Source organism: Papilio polytes, unplaced genomic scaffold (genome assembly GCF_000836215.1).
Source record: "Papilio polytes unplaced genomic scaffold, Ppol_1.0 DF824124.1, whole genome shotgun sequence".
NCBI lineage: Eukaryota > Metazoa > Arthropoda > Insecta > Lepidoptera > Papilionidae > Papilio > Papilio polytes.
The window spans coordinates 626,602-649,538 of record NW_013525080.1 but is presented as its reverse complement, the minus strand read 5'-3'; the positions used below and the strand labels follow the sequence as shown (position 1 = coordinate 649,538).

The 22,937-nt window shown below is 33.6% G+C and overlaps 2 protein-coding genes across 5 annotated transcripts in view; one reads left to right on the top strand and one right to left on the bottom strand.

The window, feature by feature from the left end:
* Positions 1-4,477: 4,477 nt before the first annotated feature.
* LOC106099402 lies at positions 4,478-14,436 on the bottom strand. Of its 4 annotated transcripts, none has more exons than XM_013277949.1 (9): positions 14,347-14,436; positions 13,128-13,589; positions 11,760-12,813; positions 10,874-11,625; positions 10,370-10,612; positions 8,315-8,565; positions 7,504-7,624; positions 6,423-6,715; positions 4,478-4,605 (listed from the first exon to the last, which is right to left on the bottom strand). In XM_013277949.1, the coding sequence occupies exons 2-8, from the start codon at positions 13,560-13,562 to the stop codon at positions 6,425-6,427; spliced, it is 3,147 nt and encodes a 1,048-aa protein (XP_013133403.1). In that variant the 5' UTR covers positions 13,563-13,589; positions 14,347-14,436; the 3' UTR covers positions 4,478-4,605; positions 6,423-6,424. The 4 variants fall into 4 exon arrangements, with proteins under 4 accessions (XP_013133403.1, XP_013133406.1, XP_013133404.1 ...); XM_013277952.1 differs by having other exon boundaries at positions 10,874-11,622; XM_013277950.1 differs by lacking the exon at positions 14,347-14,436 and adding an exon at positions 13,971-14,303.
* A 1,866-nt stretch (positions 14,437-16,302) lies between these two features.
* The window catches only part of LOC106099384 (ER degradation-enhancing alpha-mannosidase-like protein 3), a 10,206-nt gene continuing 3,571 nt past the window's right edge, over positions 16,303-22,937 (top strand). Inside the window, exons 1-9 of the mRNA XM_013277920.1 lie at positions 16,303-16,672; positions 17,968-18,114; positions 18,722-18,874; positions 19,047-19,200; positions 19,797-19,966; positions 20,658-20,879; positions 21,464-21,629; positions 22,093-22,478; positions 22,854-22,931. Of these exons, the coding sequence (XP_013133374.1) occupies positions 16,563-16,672; positions 17,968-18,114; positions 18,722-18,874; positions 19,047-19,200; positions 19,797-19,966; positions 20,658-20,879; positions 21,464-21,629; positions 22,093-22,478; positions 22,854-22,931 (1,586 nt within the window). The 5' untranslated portion in view covers positions 16,303-16,562. The remainder of the gene's footprint in view (positions 16,673-17,967; positions 18,115-18,721; positions 18,875-19,046; positions 19,201-19,796; positions 19,967-20,657; positions 20,880-21,463; positions 21,630-22,092; positions 22,479-22,853; positions 22,932-22,937) is intronic.

Here is a 22,937-nt window from a genome sequence, read left to right as displayed (position 1 = left end):
TTAAATCTATCAAAATACTGTTTAGGTAGTATTGCCTACACACGTAAGATGTATCTGAAAAAACTGAGCGTGTGTGGCGGGCTTTACACAATTCTAAACGTCTTTAAGATACGTTTCCACTACATTGTACAAGAACTTTATATCGCAATTCAAGGAGAACGAGTGAGACGACTATACACGTTTCGTAACAGTGTGTCAGTGGAAACCGTCGTTTATACATCACCGGCTTTCTGCTGAACACTCGTCGAGTCTACAGACAATCAATTCACCGTTTATTATTCAAGGGTACACACATACCCATCGGACTAGACCGAGATAAATTATTTATATCTTAATTCATTGATAAATATTTTTCGAGCGAGACGCATTGAAAATGGGCTTACTTTCAAAGTATTTATATCAATACGACTGTTAATCTATTTTGTATTAAAAATCAACTACAATATAACTAATATACAATACGAAATACAGTTAGGTGTTTACATTCATTCCAATCAAACAATCATTACAACCGCTAACTCCTAACACGAACTTATCGCTATCTTCTCTTTGAAAAAAGAAGGAAACGACAGCTAGTGTTACGGCTATCAATTTCTACAAATATAATATTACATAAAATTTACCTAAACGATATTACAAAGTAATATAATGGACGAGGAATTTTAAACATAACATAAATAAGATCAGTTCTGAAATGATGATTTTCAATTTTTTCACAAAGAAAATTAGTTCTAATACGAAACACATGACTTGAATAAAATATTTACTTAAGGTTCAGTTATTTTTATTACCTATTGTATTTTATTATTGGATGTATGAAAAACTTTTTAGATGACCTAAATTGCTGAAAAGAAATCCACAATGGAAATACTAAACAAAATTAAAGTACAAAATAATTTTGAACTACGGCAAATGATAAAAATCATTGTTCAGGCGTTTAAAGAAAAGGATACACAACCATACGTACACACATCCTGATTCATACTACGTCTACTATAAATGTAAGTTTTACATACTAATTATATTAACTCTGAGCACATAACAATTTATATGAATATCTTTCAAAATTGTATAACATTTTTTAAAATTTACTACGGTATTGAATGCATTAGAGGGTTACTAAAAAGAGGACATTTTTAAAGATATTATTTGCCTTTAGAAGTTGTAGGAAAAAGCTTTTAAATGAACGACTACAATTTCAACAAGAAATTGTTTCATATGTGATGTAATTACAGACAAAAGTAGAAGATTACAGGTGTAAAAGTCCTCTTCTTGCGACCTCTATGCTCGTATCACCCGCAAATTTTAAGTCCTTCAATTAATTGCCACATCACTGCGACAGTTGTCTGAGGTAGACAGGAAACACATAAGTTCCGTTACATTATCTTTGATAAAAGATTGTCAAGTCTATCAAGTCGCGCGGTAACCAAGTTACGGAGATAGATGTTAAATTCGGTCTACATATGTACAAATATCGCGTCGTATGATTACCTAATAATAAATAACAATTACCTAAACAGAGCTAAAAGAAATTATCCAATTTATTTCCCTGCAAATAAATGCAGCCATTACCTAACGTAACCTACGGTAACATGAAGATAGCGTAGGTCTAAAGTATTTTGCCTTATTTTAGGCATGATTAACATTTACCTAAAAGTTTTTCCATCTCTGGAACTTCCAAAGTGGCGAATAAGTAATTCATCAATAAGTTACTTTACTTATACATATGTCATTATCAGAAGTTGTATTTTAAAGACAGCGCTCCACCAAGCACATGTGAAGGTTAGGAGATCGCTATCAAATTTACCATAGTCGTCACAAACCATAACAGCGCAGGTCACCACAAAACAACTGTTTGCCCTTTATTAAGAATTTAAGTAATAGTCGACACACGAAGTCATTTTACTATCGAATCGCCCAAGTGCGGTGTCTCATACTTGAGGAGTAATCACAAACTAATACATCCACAATACTAATGTTTACATTACAAAAAAAATTATACTACGCCTAGATAAGTTGTGTTTGTGTTACGTGCTTGTGATGTCACAAAGCGTTTTCAGTTTTACAATACATGTAAACAAAAAAAGATTGTAACTACAGTAGAACTTCGATAGTTTAAAGTCCACGGGAAACACAAAATATTTTAAGTTATGAAGGGTCTATGTTGTCGAGGTTTTGGGCTCTGATGGGAAGGGAAGATATTATGTTTTGAAGTTAGAGGTTTTTAAATTTCCGGGGTTGGAGTTATCGAGGTTTTACTGTACTTGTCTGGCAAATGGCATGCATTTTAGAATTTATTACATACATTTGTGATTATCGATTGAAATAACATGTTTTGTTGTGTTGATGTATTTTTGGAATTATTAACAATGTTTAGTTTTTATTTAAGGTTGTATATGATCAAATATGGATTGAGGATTGCATTTAGGCACTATTTCAGTCTTTAAAAGTGAAGTCTTTTAAAGGCAGTACATATGTATAAACCGGGCATCTTCCGTCAATATAAGTTATTACAATCCGTATTCATGACATCTTAATTTTGCCATGACATATTTAATAATTTGACTTTACAAAATTACTATTGCATATCAGTGTAAACACCTAAAAACTACAGGTAACCATTTCATTCATTAAATATTCATTTCTACTTAAATAACATCAATATTTATGCGTATTTCTGTTTTCAGTTAGGATCTAAAAGACCGTTTCTACACTGTTAAAGGCAGCTTATTCACCGGACTAGCCTAGGGTACTTTAATAAAGGTTAGTGGAGACATATTTCGTTGTTAAGCGTCGCTAACAGATATAAACATAAATACTAGACAGCTATAAAGTCAGAGAGAAGTAATATATAGTAGTGTTCATAAACTATTTATAGATATAAATGGGTAATTCAAAATGTGTTATACTTAAGACAAACTAAATAAAATGTTTTTTTATATTAAGGTACAGGTAATATTCAGTGTAAGTGATTTATAATGGAAGTTTCAGACGAAATCACTCTGAATATTCAATTCCAATACTTAATATTGCTATATTGAGATATCGTTATATACTACATTGTAACGGCAGTTCTATTAAATCGTTTGTATAAAATTACTCATAAGACTTTACGGCAGTGAAGTATTACGTTTCAAATATCAATCTTCTATTATTCTATGGTTACCATAACATTAAGGGTCTGTCCCACTACTAGCTGAGGGTCAGATAGCTTAAAAGTGACGACACTTTCAGAGTACCAAAATCCGACATTTTCATCACATATTTTTGATGGATTGTTATCTGACAATTTACAAGAATTGTGGGACAGGCCCTAAATATACTACAACTTTAATGACAAAAATAAGATAACTATTACATTATTACAACCAGAACTTCAACAAAGTTAATATTCCAAGCTTAAATGAATGCAGGAATACTGTTGATTTATTACCACTGACCTCTATAAATAGACAGGCTTTAAAGCATGGTATTATGTGCTTATTTCATTTTCGCGGTGGCGAAATATCAAATAGACAAAATAACATCAACAGGCCCGTTGTAATCCGAACGATGTATGTAACATCCAAGTGATGACCTATCCATTTATATTGATCAGTGCTTTTTTCTTAACGAATTACTAATTAGGATATTAATTTCCACATCTAACATTTATAAAACGTGCATTTTTATCTATTGTATGCAAAAAGCTTTAAAAATATTATACTATTAGCAGATATATTTAGTTATATTGCAGGTACATGTTATATTTCTCAAAGCATTACAGCAATAAAAGCCTTCGTTTACTTTTTAATTAAAATATTCAGCCAAAAGGGTAAGGTTTGTTAAGTCCATCTAATACTTGAAGGTAATTTAGGTACAAAAGGGTCAGTAACTCCTATCATGACGGTGCTTTATGCCCGTAATACTTTCACAAAATGGTATATTTTAATGGTTTCCTCAATGTAAACTTGTAACTCGTGACGCAACATGTCGGTAAAACACTCAATGCTGGTAAAAGTCGACACTAACGCAGATTTCAGAAAAAATGTAAAACAGTATAGAAAACTGCTAAAAAGCAGCAACTTTACAAGCATTGTGACATTTTTGACATCGACAGAGGGCGCTAGTGAGGTTTCATAATTTAATTTTGTCTTTTTTGTGTATAGCACTGATTACAGTTACGCGAGATGGTAATTAACTACATATATTACGTTTAAAACAGTAACACATTATATAGTATATACTATAGGTAATTATTTGTAAAGTCCATATATAACTAGTACTTAAGTCATTTTCCACTAACCCGTTAGTCGTGCTTTTATGAAGTGTCCCTATTTCCACTGGCGCTGCTGCACCAGTCTTGTATTTAACGTACTATTAAAAATTAATAACTTTGAAAGTGATTTACAATACAAATATCGGTGTACAAATGTAAAAATATCGTGTCAATAAAAAATGTGTAAACATCATTTTATGCATTTAAATATTAAGCATTTTGTATTTTGGAAAACATTTTCTTTGTAACGCTTGCTTTATAATATATTTCAATTGATTTAAATTATAATTCTAATTTGGGAATGTACTCTACCGTACGCCGCAGGCAGCCACGCGCTTTCCTCGAATCTGGAAAAATACTCAAATTGACATAAACCGTATGCAAAACTATTAATACAAAAAGACTTTAAAGACCTAGGATATGGTAAGTCCTAAAATCTTTATTTAATTCGAACATTCACCACCATTTCGTTCAAATCATTTATAGTCATAAAAAATCTTAGCAGGTAATAATATAATGCAAAAGAAAAAGCTTTGCAAATGTTGAACAGACAAATATGTACTTATCAGTGCAACAGTTTATTTAACGTCTAGACTGTGGTATAAATATATATTTGCAGTTTACAAAAATAACTCGCCAGCGGTTAAAAGAGCCAACAAAAAAGGGCAATGCCTTTTTTGAAAACTAAGCAAAGTTCCCCTTTTAATAGTTTTTAATAATAATAACAATTGTCCAAATTAACTAATATTTGGTCTAAAATCTAACCACTATTGGGATGAGAAACTAGTCGAATTATCACATGTCAAAATTAGATTCGCTGTACAATATCCTTCTGTAATTTGGCGAAGATTTTAATATTTCTAAGGAAATTGCGCCAATGCATGTTAATATGGAAAAAAGAAAAAAGTTATTTTCTATTTAAAATAACCCTTAAGACAATAGGGAATATGCATGTATTTTATTAACGATTCTACTTGTTATAAAATAACCAGAAAAAAATTGACTTGAAAATATTCAATCTCAATGGTTGAATATTTTCAAGTCAATTTTTTAAGAAGAGCTAGAAATAATAAAATAAAATTTCGATCATTTTCGTGCGACTAAAACGCGGCCGAAGTTGGCATGAGACACATGACGTCAATCGTCATATTTCATTCTTCACATTCGCTCAGATGTCACTTCGACGTAAAAAACAACCAAGTATCCCATTGGTTCTCAGAGTTATCAAAAGTCAAAAATCGATGCATTTTTATTATTCAAGGTACAAATAAGTGGTAATTAATGATTCTTTTCATTATTTTTTTTTATTTAAAGTTAGTTTTAATTTCGTGTTTACAGTAAAATACTTCAAGAGTGAATTTCAATATAAACGTAAATGAACTGTGTATTGACAACACAGCGACGTCATAATAGATAAGTCAATTGCTTCGACCAATAGCGTTGCGTTTTAGAACTTAGCGAGGGTATTTATAAAAAAATCACTTTTTAATTATTAAATTTCGCCACTAAATCACATTGCATTCAAAAAATCTTTACTCGTTGTATTTTTTAGTAACAAAAAATACTTTATAAAAAATTTGGCGTCATATACATATTGCCTATTCTAGGCAAATTTCGAGCAATCGGCGACCGCTAGTATGTACCACTAAATTACAAATAACAATAAAACTTTTAATCATACTAATAACATAAATATGATTTGTTACTATGTATCTCCAACTGCTTTACAGATATCGATGTAATTTGGTATACTTGTGGAACATACTCTCAGAGGCTTACTTACTAAGATTTTTTAATTCCTGCGAGAAAGTCGCGGGCAAAAGTTAGTTGTTATATAAATAGCCTTCGCACAGAAATTAACGCATCATATTAAATTAAATGTACTTTAGTTTTTATGTCTTAAATTTATATTACTAATCATTATTTTGAAGAAACTTTATAATTGTAATATAATAAAGAGGGTTTTTTTTATTTATTTATATAATGAATTAACTCGAAAACTACTGGGGATATTGAAAAAAATCTCTTACCATTTATTAGCAACAGTATGACTGACTTAGGCTATATTTATTGTGATATATTTATTTAATTTCGCATTAAAGTGGCAAGCAAAAGTTAGTAGTAACAGGTCGCAAGCATTTAACCAATAGATTTCTTTTATTACCTTTATTTCTGTTTAGCTGCGGCGGCTTTCGCAGATTGTGGTATTATAGTTATTTCATCGTTGATTTTGAGTGGTTTCAGTAATGATTCATTGGTGGGCTTTGTTGGTGCCATTTTGCTTCTATCCATAACACGCTTCGCGACAACACTGTGCGCCGAGTACACGTGACTCTCAAACTGCTTGTACATGCCAAAGGTAGCGGTACAAACTGTACACTTGTATGACAAATGTGCCGGTTTCAATGTCAAATTGTGATCCCGGGCAACATGATTGAGCAACTTCCATTGGTATACCTGAAACATTACAAAATTTATAAATGTAGTTTTATATTTAACATTGAAATATCTTAGCAAGATGTATAATCTCTACTATTATAATAAAGCGTAAACACACACTTCTTTGTTGCCTAAAATGTCAGGAATTACACCATATTTTCGAATAACTCTTTTTTTAATAAAAAGCCCTACACTTACGTCACGCTTTAGGCTATATATTTTCACGCCGATAAACTTAGGCGTAAATATTTTAGACAAAAACCCTAATGTGGGAAAGAGACCTTAAGTTGCTGCCAACATCAAGGAATCAAAGTTGTCAAGGTTTATCATGTCATGTCGCGCATGAACGCAGCGAACAGCTAGTAATATTTATAAATGCGAAAGTTTAGATGGATGGATGTTCAAGTTTGTAGCTTAAACATTATATTTTTTGGATGTTTGTACCTTTACTGTTATAATGTATAAAACCTCATTGTGTATTTAGTGCCATTTATTTTCTATGATCATGGATGATCAGCAAATGTGCTAAATGGCTTTTAAATAAATAAAATAAACGGCTAAACGAATCACGATGATATTTGGCATAGACGTAGAGGATAGTCTGAAAGGACATATAGGCTACTCACTATTGTATTATTTAATTCCACGCGGACAGAATCGCGGGCATAAACTAGTTGTATAATAAAGCAATATATTTTAGTTTAAAATTTAAATTAAAAGAAATATCAGTTACAATCGTATTATTAAAGGGAAACAGAGAATTGACATGTTTTAGAATAAATTTCTTTACTAAATATATAACTCACCCGTCCACATACTGGACATCTACCAGCATCTTTCCCCTTATTGGCGGCCTCCTGCATAGAGCTGGTAACAAGACCATGTGACCCCAGAAGATGTCTCTCAAGTCCTTGGTCTGTAAAGAATCTGAAATAATTACAAATTTCATTATATTAACTGTCAATTAAAACTGAGTAAGCAAAATTTGTACATATCTTTTTTTAGTTTGTCTAAGGGCAAGCGCACTTCTTTGACTAAATTATCGCACAATGTATGCGATTGTCGATTGTTTCGCGGTCAAATCAAAGCGAGACTAAACATTTGTGCGATAGTTTAGTTTCAGATGTGCACACTCTCTGAAAAAGTATTGATTTGAGGTTTCATTTGAAAATATAATAGGGATGGGTTGTATGAAATCAGATTTAGATCTATTCTTATTTTTACTCTTATAGATAGAGAATGGATAGAGGACCAAATTGTAACCTTTGAAGAAAAAAACTCTTTTTCTTTAGTGCGCTATGAGACTATGTAAGTGTTTATATCATATGTGTTTCTATTAACTATGATATTTATACAAATTTAATTTGATACTTATTTTGCGTGATTAATCAATCTACATTAATATTACAAAGAGGGAAGATTTGCATTTTGTTTGTATTTAAATAACTCAAAAACTACTAGGCTGATAATAAAAATTCCCTCACCGTTAGAAAGATAATTTATCTGTGAGTAACATAGGCTACAATTTTGTTTGCTTTTTAATTACACGCGGGGGAAGTCGTGAGCAACAGCTAGTCTTAGATAAATAAATAAACCGTAAAACGATATCACACTCACCTACACTGACACTTCTGGCAGTTCAGGGGTGGCCTGTTATATATCATCTTGGGATGAATCTTGACCTTGTGTATCCACTGCATGTGATTCCGGAGCTGTTCCAGGTCTTTAATATAACCATCACAGATTTCGCAGATGACGAAGGTGCCCTTGTTCTGGTGCGCCGGCTGGGGCTGAACTGGCAGCGGCTGCCGTGGCAATGGTGTTATTGAGATCGACGGATGCTGCATGCTTTTTCCACCCTTGTTATTCTGAAAGTATGTTAAGTAACATTAAGACAATGCTAATTGGAGACTTAACGCTGAGAACCAATTATCACTTGATTCAGAGATTTTTAACAAAAATGGGTTAAGTTTTTCAATTGCTATAGTTAGCTTTTGGTCGTTTAATTTCAAACAAATTGATAAATCTTACTTAAAATAAGCAATAAAGGTTTTAAAGCGATTATTGGATTCAATTGTTATATAAAATGTAATTAACTTGGACAAACACAATATTAAATAAATGATGACATACAAAATTAAAAGTGAATATGTGAATATAACATTTTAACAGAACAAAACAATATCAAATTGCAACCTACTTCAATGTATAATTTTACAACAGTATACAGTATGTTACAAAATTCATCATACTAATATTAAAAATACAAAAGTTTAGATGAATGTATGTTTGTTAGAGTTTGTAGCCTAAACACCTGAACGAATTTTGATGAAATTTGGCATAGACATAGGGGACAGTCTGGAAGAACATATAAGCTACTCAGTTTTTTTCTTTTAATTCCATCCGGACGGATTCGCCGGCGAAAGCTAGTATTACCACATTTTCCTATTATTATTTTACAAACATAAGAAATGCCATAAATAACATAGTTTGCAATATTTTTCTTAAGAAACAATATATAACAATATATTCCAATTATTTTATGCTAGAACATTATACATATTTTCTTGTATTGTTGAATTGTATTGCCATTATATACATGATATTGAAATTTTAAAGAATAACTGTATGAAAACCTTATTTCTAAAGTTATGTAATTATACATTTGTTATTATTAAATGCATTTATTTAGATATACAAAAAAATATAGTCAATTGCAAATGTTACAGAATGTTGATGTACAATCTACTAATATTATAAATGCGAAAGTTTAGATGGATGTTTGTTAGAGTTTGTAGTCTAAACGACTGCACGAATTTCGACGAAATTTGGTATAGATGTAGAGGATAGTCTAGAGGAACACTTAGGCTACTCAATTTGTTTTTTTTTCTTTAATTCCAAGCGGATGGTGCACGGGCAAAAGCTAGTTCAATATAACTTTATTAAAAGAAAATGTTGAATGTTATTCATATCAAATTTTGTTTTGTTATAAAAGTTTCTTTTTAGCTTGGTTTGCAAATGTTGCAATTCATTACAACAAATTTTATATTAAATATAATGTTCATATTTATGAAAAAATCATTTTTGAATCAGCATTTAAAGTTAATTGCAAACTATTTGAAATTCAACCTAAACATTTGTACAGAAACAGACATCATTGCATTTTCTATATTTCTGTAAAGTTATTTTGAAAGTGGAAACCCAGTTATGTAAATAATGTAATATATAAATAATAAGCATGTATATACAGGTTTAAGTACATAAAACGCATCTCGTATGGCTACAGTTTGGTACATCAGCATGGCAGTGAAGTCCTCTTGTCACAGGATGATTGTTTGCCGACTGCATTGCCCAATGAGGTGAATAGCAAACAACTCGTACAAAGTACTGCTGCTATTCACCAGTTTGGGTAAATTAGGTCTGGCATAATAAAAACTTTCACACGTAGAAAGGCGCACACTCTTCTATACTGTTAGTAGTTGACTATTGTAGCACCTATATGCAAAACATCTTTTCATCTTGATATCTTCATTTACCTAAAGGATCATCCATCAAAGGGAGGGAATATTGAAGTAGGGGAATGTAATAAAATGGGAATTTTAAAAATACACGATTAAACAAAAATAATGGATGACTGATGGTAGATATAGTTACTGATAATATAAAACTCACCACAGCAAAGTTCGTAGGTATGAGTGAAGGTGTGCCTTGTCGTATGATGGCGCCGCCACGGAGCAGGGGAGTGGGGAGGGAGGCGCGGGCGGCGGGCAGCAGGGGGCTGCGGCCGCGCGGCCTGTACGCCCCTGCCCCGCCCACTGACGTCAACCCTCCAGGCATAGGCGTGCGCATGCCCATACCGCCGCGGTTGAACGCCGTCTGGTATGTACCCATCATATTGTTGCGCGATCGCGTTATCTGTTTGTAACCAGAATATTTATATTACTATCCTACTAGTTTTTCCCGCGACGACTGCTTGGAATTGAAAAATTAAAAAGTTAGTAACTAGCCTGGTTTCTCTAGACTATGTTCTAACTTGGCTAAGTTTCATCAAGATCCATAAATCTGTTTTAGACATATATAATAAGAAACATCTATCCATAACAAAAGTATTCAGACAAAGTATTCATTCAGACCAAAAAGTATGAAATTTAAAGAAACACTACATAAAACAATTACCTTTGGTATTTTAGCTGGAGGCTCCCATTCAATAGGTGGTGCTAAATTGGTTTCCGGTTTGAACTTCCTCGAGCAGGGTAGGAGATGTCTTGCCAGTTTTCCCTTGCCATTGTCCTCGAAGGGACAGTTGGCGCACTGGTGGTATGCGGGCGCTCTCTCCAGCTTGCCGCGCACATTGTGCTCAGCCTCCATATGATACAATATGTCATGTGGACTTCGTATCTCAAATGAACAATAGTTACACTTATAGACACTGTTTTTCATATGCGGTGTCTCCAGATGGTGCAACATAATTAACATTGATTCCGATTTAAAACTACAAAATTCACATTTATTTTGTTTATATCTATAAGGACTGTTCTTTTCTTGGCTTATCTCTAAGTTTTTCGTTAAAGACGCGATAGAAGATTCCGTGGCCCTTGTACTATGTCCTGCTCTTTTCTCTCTAGCCAGCTTTCTATTTTGCTGCTTCAGTAAATCGTTTTGTACAAATTCTTGGACCAGATTAAGACCGATATCCATAAAGAACTTACCAAGAGAACAGTCAAAATAATTATCAGATTTTCCACAAACAACCTTGTCTACAGGTAACCTGGTGACGTCTTTAAGTTCATCATTTAAATCTGCCTTGTCTTTGATCACTACTGTTTTTTCGTCATCATCACTGCCTGCTTCATCATCAGACTCTGTGGAGCTTTCACCATCCCAAGATGCATCATCATCATCATCATTTCCCCTCTTTCTTTTTTCTGCTATAACAAATAAAATTATAAACTAATGTTGCTAATTTTACAAATAACTATAGAACATAATTGTTTTATATGGATAGATGTTGTATCATGTATGTTAAGCAACTCTTTATGACATCTAGTGAATATTTTCTTACCTTTCTTTTCTTCTTTGATTTTCTTTTTCTCTTCTTTGTCTTCTTTCTCAATATCCTCTTCTTTCAATTCTTCTTTTTCAGCATCTTTCTCTTCTTCAGCTATATCTTCCTCTTCAGTTTTCTTCTCCACATCCTCCACCTTCACATCTTTTGTTTCTTCATTTTCTACTTTATCTTCTTCTTTATCTTCCTCCTTATCTTTCTCTTCCTTGGATTTCTCTTGCTCTAATTCAATCCCCATCAAATCAACAAACTCTCTAAAAGGCTTTATTGATGGTTTTTCATAGACATAAGGTACAATGAAGGATGGCGCCTCAACAACAAACATATCATCTGTAAGTGAAGGCAATATTATAGGTTGTGCGCTGCTTGAAGAACTGCTCTGTAGAGATGCAGCACTTTTAGCACTGACAGGGGTGATAGATGTACCCCGTCCTACATAATTCATGTAACTATGTGCACTTAAGAGATTACTTGCGTTTTTAATAGGTATTGGTTTTGTAATAGTATTTGTATCCAAGATAACAACCGTTGTTTCTTTCTTTTGATGACTTGATACATTTCTCATTTGTTTTGCAGCCATTTGTACCAATGATTTAGGGTCACTAATTACGATTGGTCGAGTCTTGCGTCTCAAATTGTCTTCTAAGGATGCTCCATCTGAGAGATCGTTGCCATTTTCCAAATCATCATCATATCTCTTTCTTTTGATAGCCCTACTGCTCCTACGTAACTGTACTTTATTCTCAGGAGATGGTATTTTAATATTATTTTCTATGATAACTTCAGCATCTTCAATTCCATCTATCCCTTGAAAGGTTAAGGTATCTTGGGTTTCGCCATTTTTACTATTAATGTTCTCTTTACTTTCTACCATGTTATTTTCTACATCATTTTCTTGTAACTTTGTATCATTTTCCTTAGAGGAGTCATCATCACAAGTGTCATTTTGTATATCTGAACTTAAACTTGCATCTTCAGACTTCTCTTCTGTTGACACTGTTGTATCTTCATCTAATGACTCTTTTTCAGTTTTCACATCATTACTTATTTCCTAAAAAGTTAACAGATAAAAACATATACAGTTACAATTATTAAAATTATTTCAGTATTATTAATTAAACACTTCAATAATTTTGGACATTAATATTTGAATTTGTACATCAATTTTCAATGCAAAAAATAATGAAAATCCAATATCTCAAAAAGATAAAAAAATATTTTGTATTTATGGAAATACTTCTTATTATTGCATATATAACTATTTCTTTATTGAAAATCAAGTGGAAATTAATTCTGAAAGCTGAAATTTTTTATCAGAGACTTCAATCTTTTCTACTTAAAAATTTGCCATATAGTTTAACTTACCTTGTCTTCTATGTCATTTGAATGTGGCAATTCCTCTGTCTCACTGTTTTCATATTCATATTTACCATTCTCTATATCAGCAGATCTAGTGGATTCAGTATCTGCGGCAGCCGGGCTTACTTCAGCACTAGTGGTACAGTGGTTTTCAATAGGACATTCACTTTCTTGAGAATCTTCTCCTTCTTCTGTATTTGGCATACTAACATCACATAGTTTATCACTGCTTTCACTGTCATCCTCTATTGAGCAAGATATTGTATCTTCCATAGTGCTTTCATCAGCAGTGTTGACATGATTGCGTGACTCGGTGCTGCTGCCCTTCTCACTGCAATTGTCCTGTTCATTATCTTCACAAATGAGCTCCTTACCCTTGGGGGAAGTAGGATGTGATAGTTCCATAACTTCCTCCATACTGCCATTGACTCCCCCATTCATTTTGTCCAACTACATTCCATGTGACACCTGTCAAAACAAATCACTAATTTAGGTTATGTTTTTAATGCAGTGGGTATTCAATATTTCATACGAAGCGACTAACGTCACATTTTTTTATAGTTAACGCCGTCCCCTCCCGCCGCCGCCTTTCCCCCCTGGACATGGCACAACCAACCAAAATGGCGGTTCCATGGTACGACTTCGCAGAGCTACGTGTTGAGGTTTACATTTTTATGACAAAACTAATCTGGCCTTTATCGATTTCAATTAAACGGTCAAGTAATTTTAAAGATCAAAACAAAAATACAAACACGCGATAAACTTTCGCACCTGATACTTGAAATAAAAACAAATTGTACAAAATTATTGTTTATCAACGAGAATTAAAAAGACCACATAAATACGCACCGATCACTTATACTGAAAGCTATATTTTCAAAAAGGTTGATTTGCTTTTTTGTGAAAGTAAACAATCTGAACCGGCGTATTTTTAATCCAATTTATTTAAATTCGTCTGTATTCAGTAACATTTATTTGGTATAACTGTATATTGAAATAATAATGTGATTGAGACACAAGAGGCCGTCCCGCCTGCGTTGCGCTGTCGACAGCCTCGGCAGCTACCCGTTCCACGTTCACTACTAACTAGCTTATTTCAATGGATAGCGGGTATTCAACACAACAACGAATACACACTCCCAAATTCAAAATAAAGCTTTTCGACAATTTATATAAACTCTAGGCACTGAAACATGAAACCTCACTGTAAATAACAAGAACTTACTTTTATAAACTTATAAATATTTTAAAAATCGGGGACCCTCCGACAAGATCCCTCGCTACCGCACAAACGCAATATGGCGGCGTTGGGATAGTCACGTGACCGCAACAGTGGTGTGCTCTACCGAAGTCGATAGTCACTATAAATGTATGTTGTCACTGATCTCTATAACAAATGGATAGGCATTTGCTTGAAAACGACAGCTTTTATATCGTTTCGATATAAACGCGTCTCATAATGACAAGAGAATAGTTATAAGCATGGAGATGAGGTACTACTTCATTACCACCGCTATAGTGTCTAAATAAGATAGATTAGTTTAATAAATGAAACATATGAAGTATCAAATTCTATTTGTATGAAGGTCAACGCCGTACTTAATAGACAGGTGTCGTAGTGACGAAACAAACGCGCATAGCGAACAATTTTGAACTATCGATATTCGGTTTAAATAATTGTCGAACTCAACTAAAATTATTATTTTCTTATTAGCTAATTTATAGGACAATTCTAGTATGATTATAGTGTAGAGAATTTAGCGATTACAGAAATAATAGTGAAATCCAATTCGATTACGTACGGTTGTAGTAGTAACAAACATTTATTTACTCTCATTATTTGTTATGGTCATTATTAATTTGAGAAAACAGTGTTTTTTTTTTTTAATTCATAAGTTATAACTATAATTCGAACTATATTTCGAATAAAAATCGAATATCGATAAGATTCATGACTGATTTTACACAACCCAACCCTACTAAATTTGAAAAGAATTGTCAAACTAATCTAAATTATTTAGACAAACTATATACCAACCGAAACCGTCAGCGTCAGAATGGCGAAGATCAAATAGGCACAAATACCAGACCTCCATAGCCTGTGTTTTATGTTTCCACTGCAGAAACACCACACGACCGATAACGCATATAGTTATCGCTCTTTTCCCAAAAGGAGAACGAGAGAGATTGAGAAGATGACCATAAACCTATAAATAAATAAAATTAAGTCGAAATACATGAAAGTACCTGCTATAAAATAAAGTACCGTGCTAGTTGCTAATAACTGGCATGCAAGTAAGCGTTCTCACATGCCTGTTACTTCCACGTGCCATCACCATGCATTCATGTGGTTGTATTGTACAATGACGTGTCATGGGTGTCGCCAGCCGATTTCCTACCAGGAAATTCGCTAGGAAATTCCTAGGTAGGTTTAGGTTTCTGAGAGGCGCAGCAGTGGCGTAGCGAGATTTATCTCGCACCCGGGGCACAATACCTTTTTTTTATGATTTTCCATCTAAAATATATGATGTGGGCGACTGACCACTTTTCCCATATCTTTCTCAATCTCTGCTTATTTCGCGGCTAATTTAATTCCCTTTGGTTAGTTTAAATCAAACAATTGCATTTCAATGTATTTGTTTATGTATTTCTTGACAGCCGCCAAACCTGAGTGTTAACGACAAAACAGCGCCTGTGCAAACAACGAATTTAGTTTTTGTTCCTGTAAAAGAACTTCACCGCCCCCTAAAATCCTCCTTTGAATCGAACCGAAGAACGGTACAGATACGGTGGTTTAAATTGGTAGTGTTATGTTTTATTTCTGAAGAATCATTTATTATATTTGTATTTAAAATATATTTTCCAGAATTCAATTATAATTATTTTTTTCCCGGACCATTATCGCCCCCCAAGAGCTACGCCCGGGGCAAGATACCCCCTTTGCCCCCCCCCCCTCATCGCTACTCTACATGGGCGCAGCTGCCATCATATACCCCCCCTCCACCCGCTTGACGACGCCCATGACGTAGCACATTATCCTACAGATACTATCACGTATCTCCAGAACAATGGATCGAATTTCGAAAAACGATAGATTCCAGCCTAGAATTCAGATTGACCATAGACAAATTCGATGGTTTTTAATTTCTCGATGTCGTGTTGTCGTGGACACTAAGGAGTTGTCTATGGTTCTTGTTTTTAAATTCTCTATAATCTCTTCATATCACATCCATTGAAGAAACTAAGAAATCCAGGAATACCTAAAGGACTGAAGTGTAGTTTACTAGTTCAGTGAAAAAAAACTTTTGCAACTTATTTAGCAATGTGATCTTGCCATTTTAAACCAAACGAATTTTTAATAGTTATATTTGTTTTTACTCTTATGACATTAATTATTATTACTTTTAAGAGTACTAGTCATTTGCAAATATTGTGATAGTTATGGCATATTGTCCAATCTTGTTAGTTATTATATTAGCTTTCGTTTGTGTTAGCACTGAAGATGAACCTGTTACCTCACAGATGACAAGAGCAGAGAGGATTCAACTAAGGTAATGTTTCAAATTATATAAAGGATTTTATTCACTTTCATGTCTTTATTTTACCATACATAGATCCAGTATGTATTTATAATAAAGTATATTGTCAGGAATGTTATATCAATAAGAATCAAATTAACTATTTACACAATTCATGAACCAAATTAAAGTAGGACATGACATTTATGTATTACAATTGTGCCATTGTTTCCTCAGAATCAATCTTGTTTTTTACTTACTAATACTTTTCTATTTACACTATTCCAAAAACGTTTTATAGCAAAATTGTCAGTTGTAAAGAAAGCAGTATTTTTCGTTGGTTGTTTTGGACTGAAGTTATCTTGCAAGAGAAAATTTGGAAGTGTAGTTTAGTTATTCCAATCATATACAGCTGCAGTCATCAAACCATTGTCATAAAAGTTCATAAGGAGATGAACAACTTAAAAATACAATCGTACTTCATACTTCATACTAATATTATAACTGTGAAAGTTTAGATGGATGGATAGATGTTTGTTAGAGTTTGTAGCCTAAACTGCTGGATGGATTTCAATGAAATTTGGCCTACATGTAGAGGATAGTCTGGTAGCACATAGCTACTTGGTTTTGTTTTTTTTTAATACCATGCAGACGGAGTCGCGGGCGAAAGCTAGTTTGTTATTTGAATATAAAACTAACGGCATAAGCAGTTTTATAGGTGCAACATAATTATCTAGGAATTCATACATATTTAATAATTGCATTAACTAATTATGTCTTAATTTTTAAGCATAAATGAGTTGCTTAAAGTATAAAGGAAATAACATTATAAATGAATTAAAAACGCAACTTGTTCATGATTAAATTTCATAACAACAGTAATTGTCAAAGAATAATCCAGATCAAAGATAAGTTAAGTTTGCCAAATGTATTATATCTAGCTGTTATACAATCTTTTTAATTATAGTAATATATCAATAATTATATCCATGTTATCTTTTATCAGTATCCAACATCATTCTATTGGAGCATTTTTTTTTTTTTACCCATCACTAGATTTTAAATCGGAACAAAGTGATCATACATTCATGTTTTTTTAATGGTACACATGAAATAAGATAGTCCTTGTTTGTCTCCTCCGTCAATGAAGGGTAGATAATGCATCTGCAATTGCAGATGATGACGCAGCGGTCGCTTCCATTTTGGCAGATTCAGGCTATTTGCTCATTTGTTATTAAAAAAGTTGTTACATCTGTACACTAGAGGGGTAGGCAGTACAGAACACTTGTACCTTTTGTATTTTAAGGATACTTATTGTATTATGTTAGGGAGGAGGCAAGAAAAATGTTCTACCACGCTTACGATGCCTACATGGATAATGCATACCCAGCTGATGAACTGATGCCGCTCAGCTGCAAAGGTCGATGGCGGGGAGTCACACCCAGCCGAGGTGACATGGACGATGTACTCGGAAAGTAAGTTAATTACTATTATGATTACATTGTATGTTTTTATAATTTCAGTAATAATATAACTTTCTAAAGATAATGATTGCATATTTAAATAAATTTGAAAATGCCAATAGCTTAATGGTTTAGGTAGGCTACTGATTTAGTACTTGTGAATCATATCCTAACACAGCCTTTTTAAAATTCACTAGGATAGGTAGGTAGATATTTGGTAGTTTATTTTTGTTGAAAATGTTTTTAAGACAATATGTTTAAGAAGGCAGTGAACTCAGATGATGGTTTATAGAGATTTAAGTAATAGTAGTATGTACTGTGCCGACAGTTTTAAGACAAAAGGGATAGATGATGGCAATCTTGCTCCTTATTTCTTACAATAATATTTTAAATGTCAAAGTTTAGATGGATGGATGGATGTTTGATAGACTAAACGGCTGAACAGATTTTATTGAAATTTGGTATACTCGTAGAGGATAGTCTGGAAGAGCACATAGGCTTCTCTTTTTTTTTTAATTCCATGCGGGCGAAAGTATTGTTGTAGATGAATAATAATTACTACATATAGTATTGTTATTTAACTGAATTACTAAATTGTCTATGTTTTGTTTTTTTTTAGTTTCTCCTTGACGTTGGTGGACAGTTTGGACACGCTGGTAGTAATGGGCGATTTCTCCGAGTTTGACCGCGCGGTGCGGCTCGTGCTTCGCGACGTCACCTTCGACCATGACATCATTGTCTCCGTCTTTGAGACCAACATACGGATGCTCGGGTCAGAAATATTTTAGTTTATTTTATGTCAAGTTAGGCTGGCTGGCTTAGAATTGAAATTAAAAAAAATGGGAATACCGAGTTAAAATCTCACTCACTATGACTTTATGTGACTCAATATGACTAAATATTTTGTGATGACTTTTTTATTTTGTTTTTTCTCGTTTACTTAGAGGCTTGTTATCCGCTCACGTGCTAGCGACGGCGTTGCGGAATGAGGTGCCCGCGTTGCGATGGTATGACGGACAATTGCTGGCGTTGGCTGAGGACCTGGGCCGGAGACTGCTGCCAGCGTTTAACACTTCCACTGGGATACCTCACGGACGGGTCAGTATGATCGAATCGAAAACTCCAATAGTCTAATTGTGAGGTACTGTTGTGTTGTAAACTGTATTGTTATATAAATTAGAGTCTATTCAAATAATAATTTCAAGAAATATAAATGTAAAAAATCTTTATTTGTAGTTTATTTAGTTGTTTGAAAATATATTTTTGATATATTTATCAGAATGCGGTGTGCAACCAATTACACAGTTTGTTTTTTTATAAATAAAGTAAAACAAGACCAATTACGATTGTTTTGTGAGTGTTATCGAAACCTCGAACGGTTAACTTGGTCGTTTCTCGAATGTGAAATAACTACAAGCGTATTTAATGTTAGTTACACACTGAGATTATATTGATTGTAAAATTAACTATCTATATAATAAAATGATCTGATCAGATATGATAATTGAAAGAAAGTCATTCGTGAACATGATGTATTTAAGCTATTTAAGAGAATGCAATTTTTAATTCTTGTCTTTCTATCGGTCCGATTTTAACGAGAATTTTACTAGACAGTAGTTAATTCAGGGATATATATTACGAGGTAGTTCAAAATTGACATAAATCCCTAGATAATAAGTAAGTCTGTACTGTAGGTGAATCTCCGCCATGGTCTCCGGGGTCTGTCGGAGTCCCGGGAGACGTGCACGGCGTGCGCTGGAACGATGATACTGGAAATGGCTGCACTGTCCCGTCTTACTGGTGACCCCATCTTTGAACAGAAGGCCCACCGGGCTATGGATAGACTCTGGATGATCAGGCACAGGTATACTCCGTCTATAATTATATCTTTAGCACTACAAATCGTTAAATGTTTTTTAAATTCCATAAGTGTATATATTGTCTCAATATTATAAATGCGAAAGTTTAGATGGATGGATGTTTGTTAGAGTTTGTAGCCTAAACTGATGAACGGATCTTGATGAAATTTGGCATAGACATATAGGATATTCTGGAAGAACACACAGGCTAGTTATATATGTTTTTATTATAATTTAAGCGATAATATAAAAATACCGAAGGGCACTTCAATCGCCTTTTTGTTATACGACGTTCTAATATGCTTAAAGAAATTAGTTGCATATTTTGACGTAATAGCTAGTAGTTTTATATTCCTGGTCAGAGTAATTTTTACTAACCCAGCGTGGAAATTAAAAAAAAAAACAAATTAGCCTTTGAGTTCTACAGATCGTGTTCTACATCTGTGACAAATTTAATCGAGATTTGTTTAGTCGTTTAAGCTACAAACTCTAACAAACATCCATCCATCCAAACGCTCCCATTTATAATATATGCAAGATGTGAATAATTTTCGCTTTACAACTAGGTAAAATAATATCAACAAAGTCCGTAAAATTGATTTATCGCGCGGAATTAGCGTGAGTTTCCACAGTGTTTTACAAGAATCTTTTATAGAGTAGTAGAGATAGGTTTTAACATGGTTTTTATGTTTCAAGGACATCCGATCTAATGGGTACGGTGATAAATATTCACTCTGGAGATTGGGTGCGGAAGGACTCAGGTGTCGGAGCCGGCATCGACTCTTACTATGAATACTGCCTCAAGGCTTACATACTGCTGGGAGATGAGAAATACCTCGCACGGTTCACACGACACTACAACGCGGTCATGAAGTATATCAGCCGACCCCCTGTCATGCTAGCCGTGCATATGCACAGGTATTGTACTTTTAAAATATCATCTTTGAGCTATTACTAAATATTTTTAATCAAGTTTTATACTAATATTAAACTATTTTAACTTTCTGGCGCTTATTCAATATTTTATTTTATTTTATTTATTTATGGACAACTTACAGTTAACTTACAAAAACATAATAAAATAAACAAAAACTGAAGTCTAATTACAAGTTATCGCAGATAGTCAATAACAAATTCACTCCATGTTGATTAAATCACATTTATATAAAACTAGCTTTCGACCGCGACTCCGTCCGCGTGGAATTAAAAAACAACAAAAGTGACTAGCCTATGTGTTCTTCCAGACTATCCTCTACATTTATACCATATTTCATAGAGATCCGTTCAGCTGTTTAGGCTACAAACTCTAACAAACATCCATTTAAACTTTCACATTTATAATATTAGTTAGATTGAAGATTAAAATAAAGAACCTCTTTGAGTCGCTATCGCGTATTGAAAAAAAAAATGGTGATTAAGAAGCCGTTTATTATTAAATTCCTATATATAGAATATATGAAGAAATTGTATTATAACATCTGCAACAACTATGTTTTTGTTAGACCTCACCTGCAGTCGAGGAACTTTATGGACGCGCTGCTGGCGTTCTGGCCTGGTCTGCAGGTGCTGCTGGGGGATGTGCGTCCAGCAGTAGAGACTCATGAGATGCTATACCAGGTGATGCAGCGGCACACCTTTATACCTGAAGCGTTTACATCGGATTTGCAGGTGAGTTATATAAACCGCTGTTTTCATATTTTCAGATGGATTACACAGGAAAGGGTTATTTCCACTAAAACTACTTTTTTTTCCTTGTTTATGGGGAGGGGAAGAGGATTAAAATTAACACACTCAAGGGAACAGACTAAGCGTTATTAGTACAGTCGGCTGCATCAATATGTATAAATTTTTAAAGCTTCAAAAACTATTTGTATCTCCTAATTTTGTATACATTATTGAGATCGAATGCTTATAAAACTCAATATTTTGTAAATCTTCACTTACTAAATGCGAACGTTTCGATGGATGGATGTTTGCTAAAGTTTGTAGCCTAAATTACTGAACGGATTTCGATAGAATTTGGCATAGTTATAGAGATGTCTGGAAGAACAAATATTTGTATTTAATACTATAGTTAACTGTAGAAGTTGTTAAAAATATTATATATATGTACAAAATCATTTTGGTTTAGGTACACTGGGGTCAGCATCCTTTGCGTCCGGAGTTCTTAGAGTCTACATACTTCTTGCATCGTGCTACTGGTGATGACCACTACCTGCATGTTGGTAAAAGTGTGTTGCGAGCGCTTCAACAACATACACGTGTTCCTTGTGGATATGCAGCAGTTAATGATGTAAGAACACGTGCACATGAAGACCGTATGGACTCCTTTGTGCTAGCAGAAACCTTCAAATACCTCTATATGCTGTTCGGAGAAGACCGAGATCTTCCAGTACATCTAGAAGACTATGTGCTAACCACCGAAGCCCACTTTCTACCACTCGCGCTTGCCACAGATGGACTAAACTCAACCCTCACTCTCAATATTGATGAACATGACGAGGATAAATATAAAAAGTATGTAAAAATCATTTTTTTATAACGTATACAATTATTTTCGCATTCTAAAAGGACACTGGCCAATAAGACTTTTGTCCTTAGAGAAAAAGAAAAGTTTTTTTTTTTGCTAAATTGTTGTTACTTTTTACCGACTTCCCAAAAGAACAAGGTATTCAATTTGTCTGTATGTCTTTTTTATCATTTTTTTTTCTAGTTATTTAATAAAATACTAAGAGAATTTATTGCAAGTAGATTTTTTAACAATGGAGAATATGTTGCAGCTACTATGCTGTTGTAAATTTACACATATTTTAGATATTCATTAAGTGGTTCTGGAAATTAAAAAATATCTATGTCTTTTTTACTATTTAATGGTAATTAATTAATGTGTAGGACGTGTCCGAGTACGTGGTCGTTGGAGGCGTCCAGTGTGCGTCGTCCGCTACGCACGTTGCTGGGCGGAGCGGGCCCGCCCCC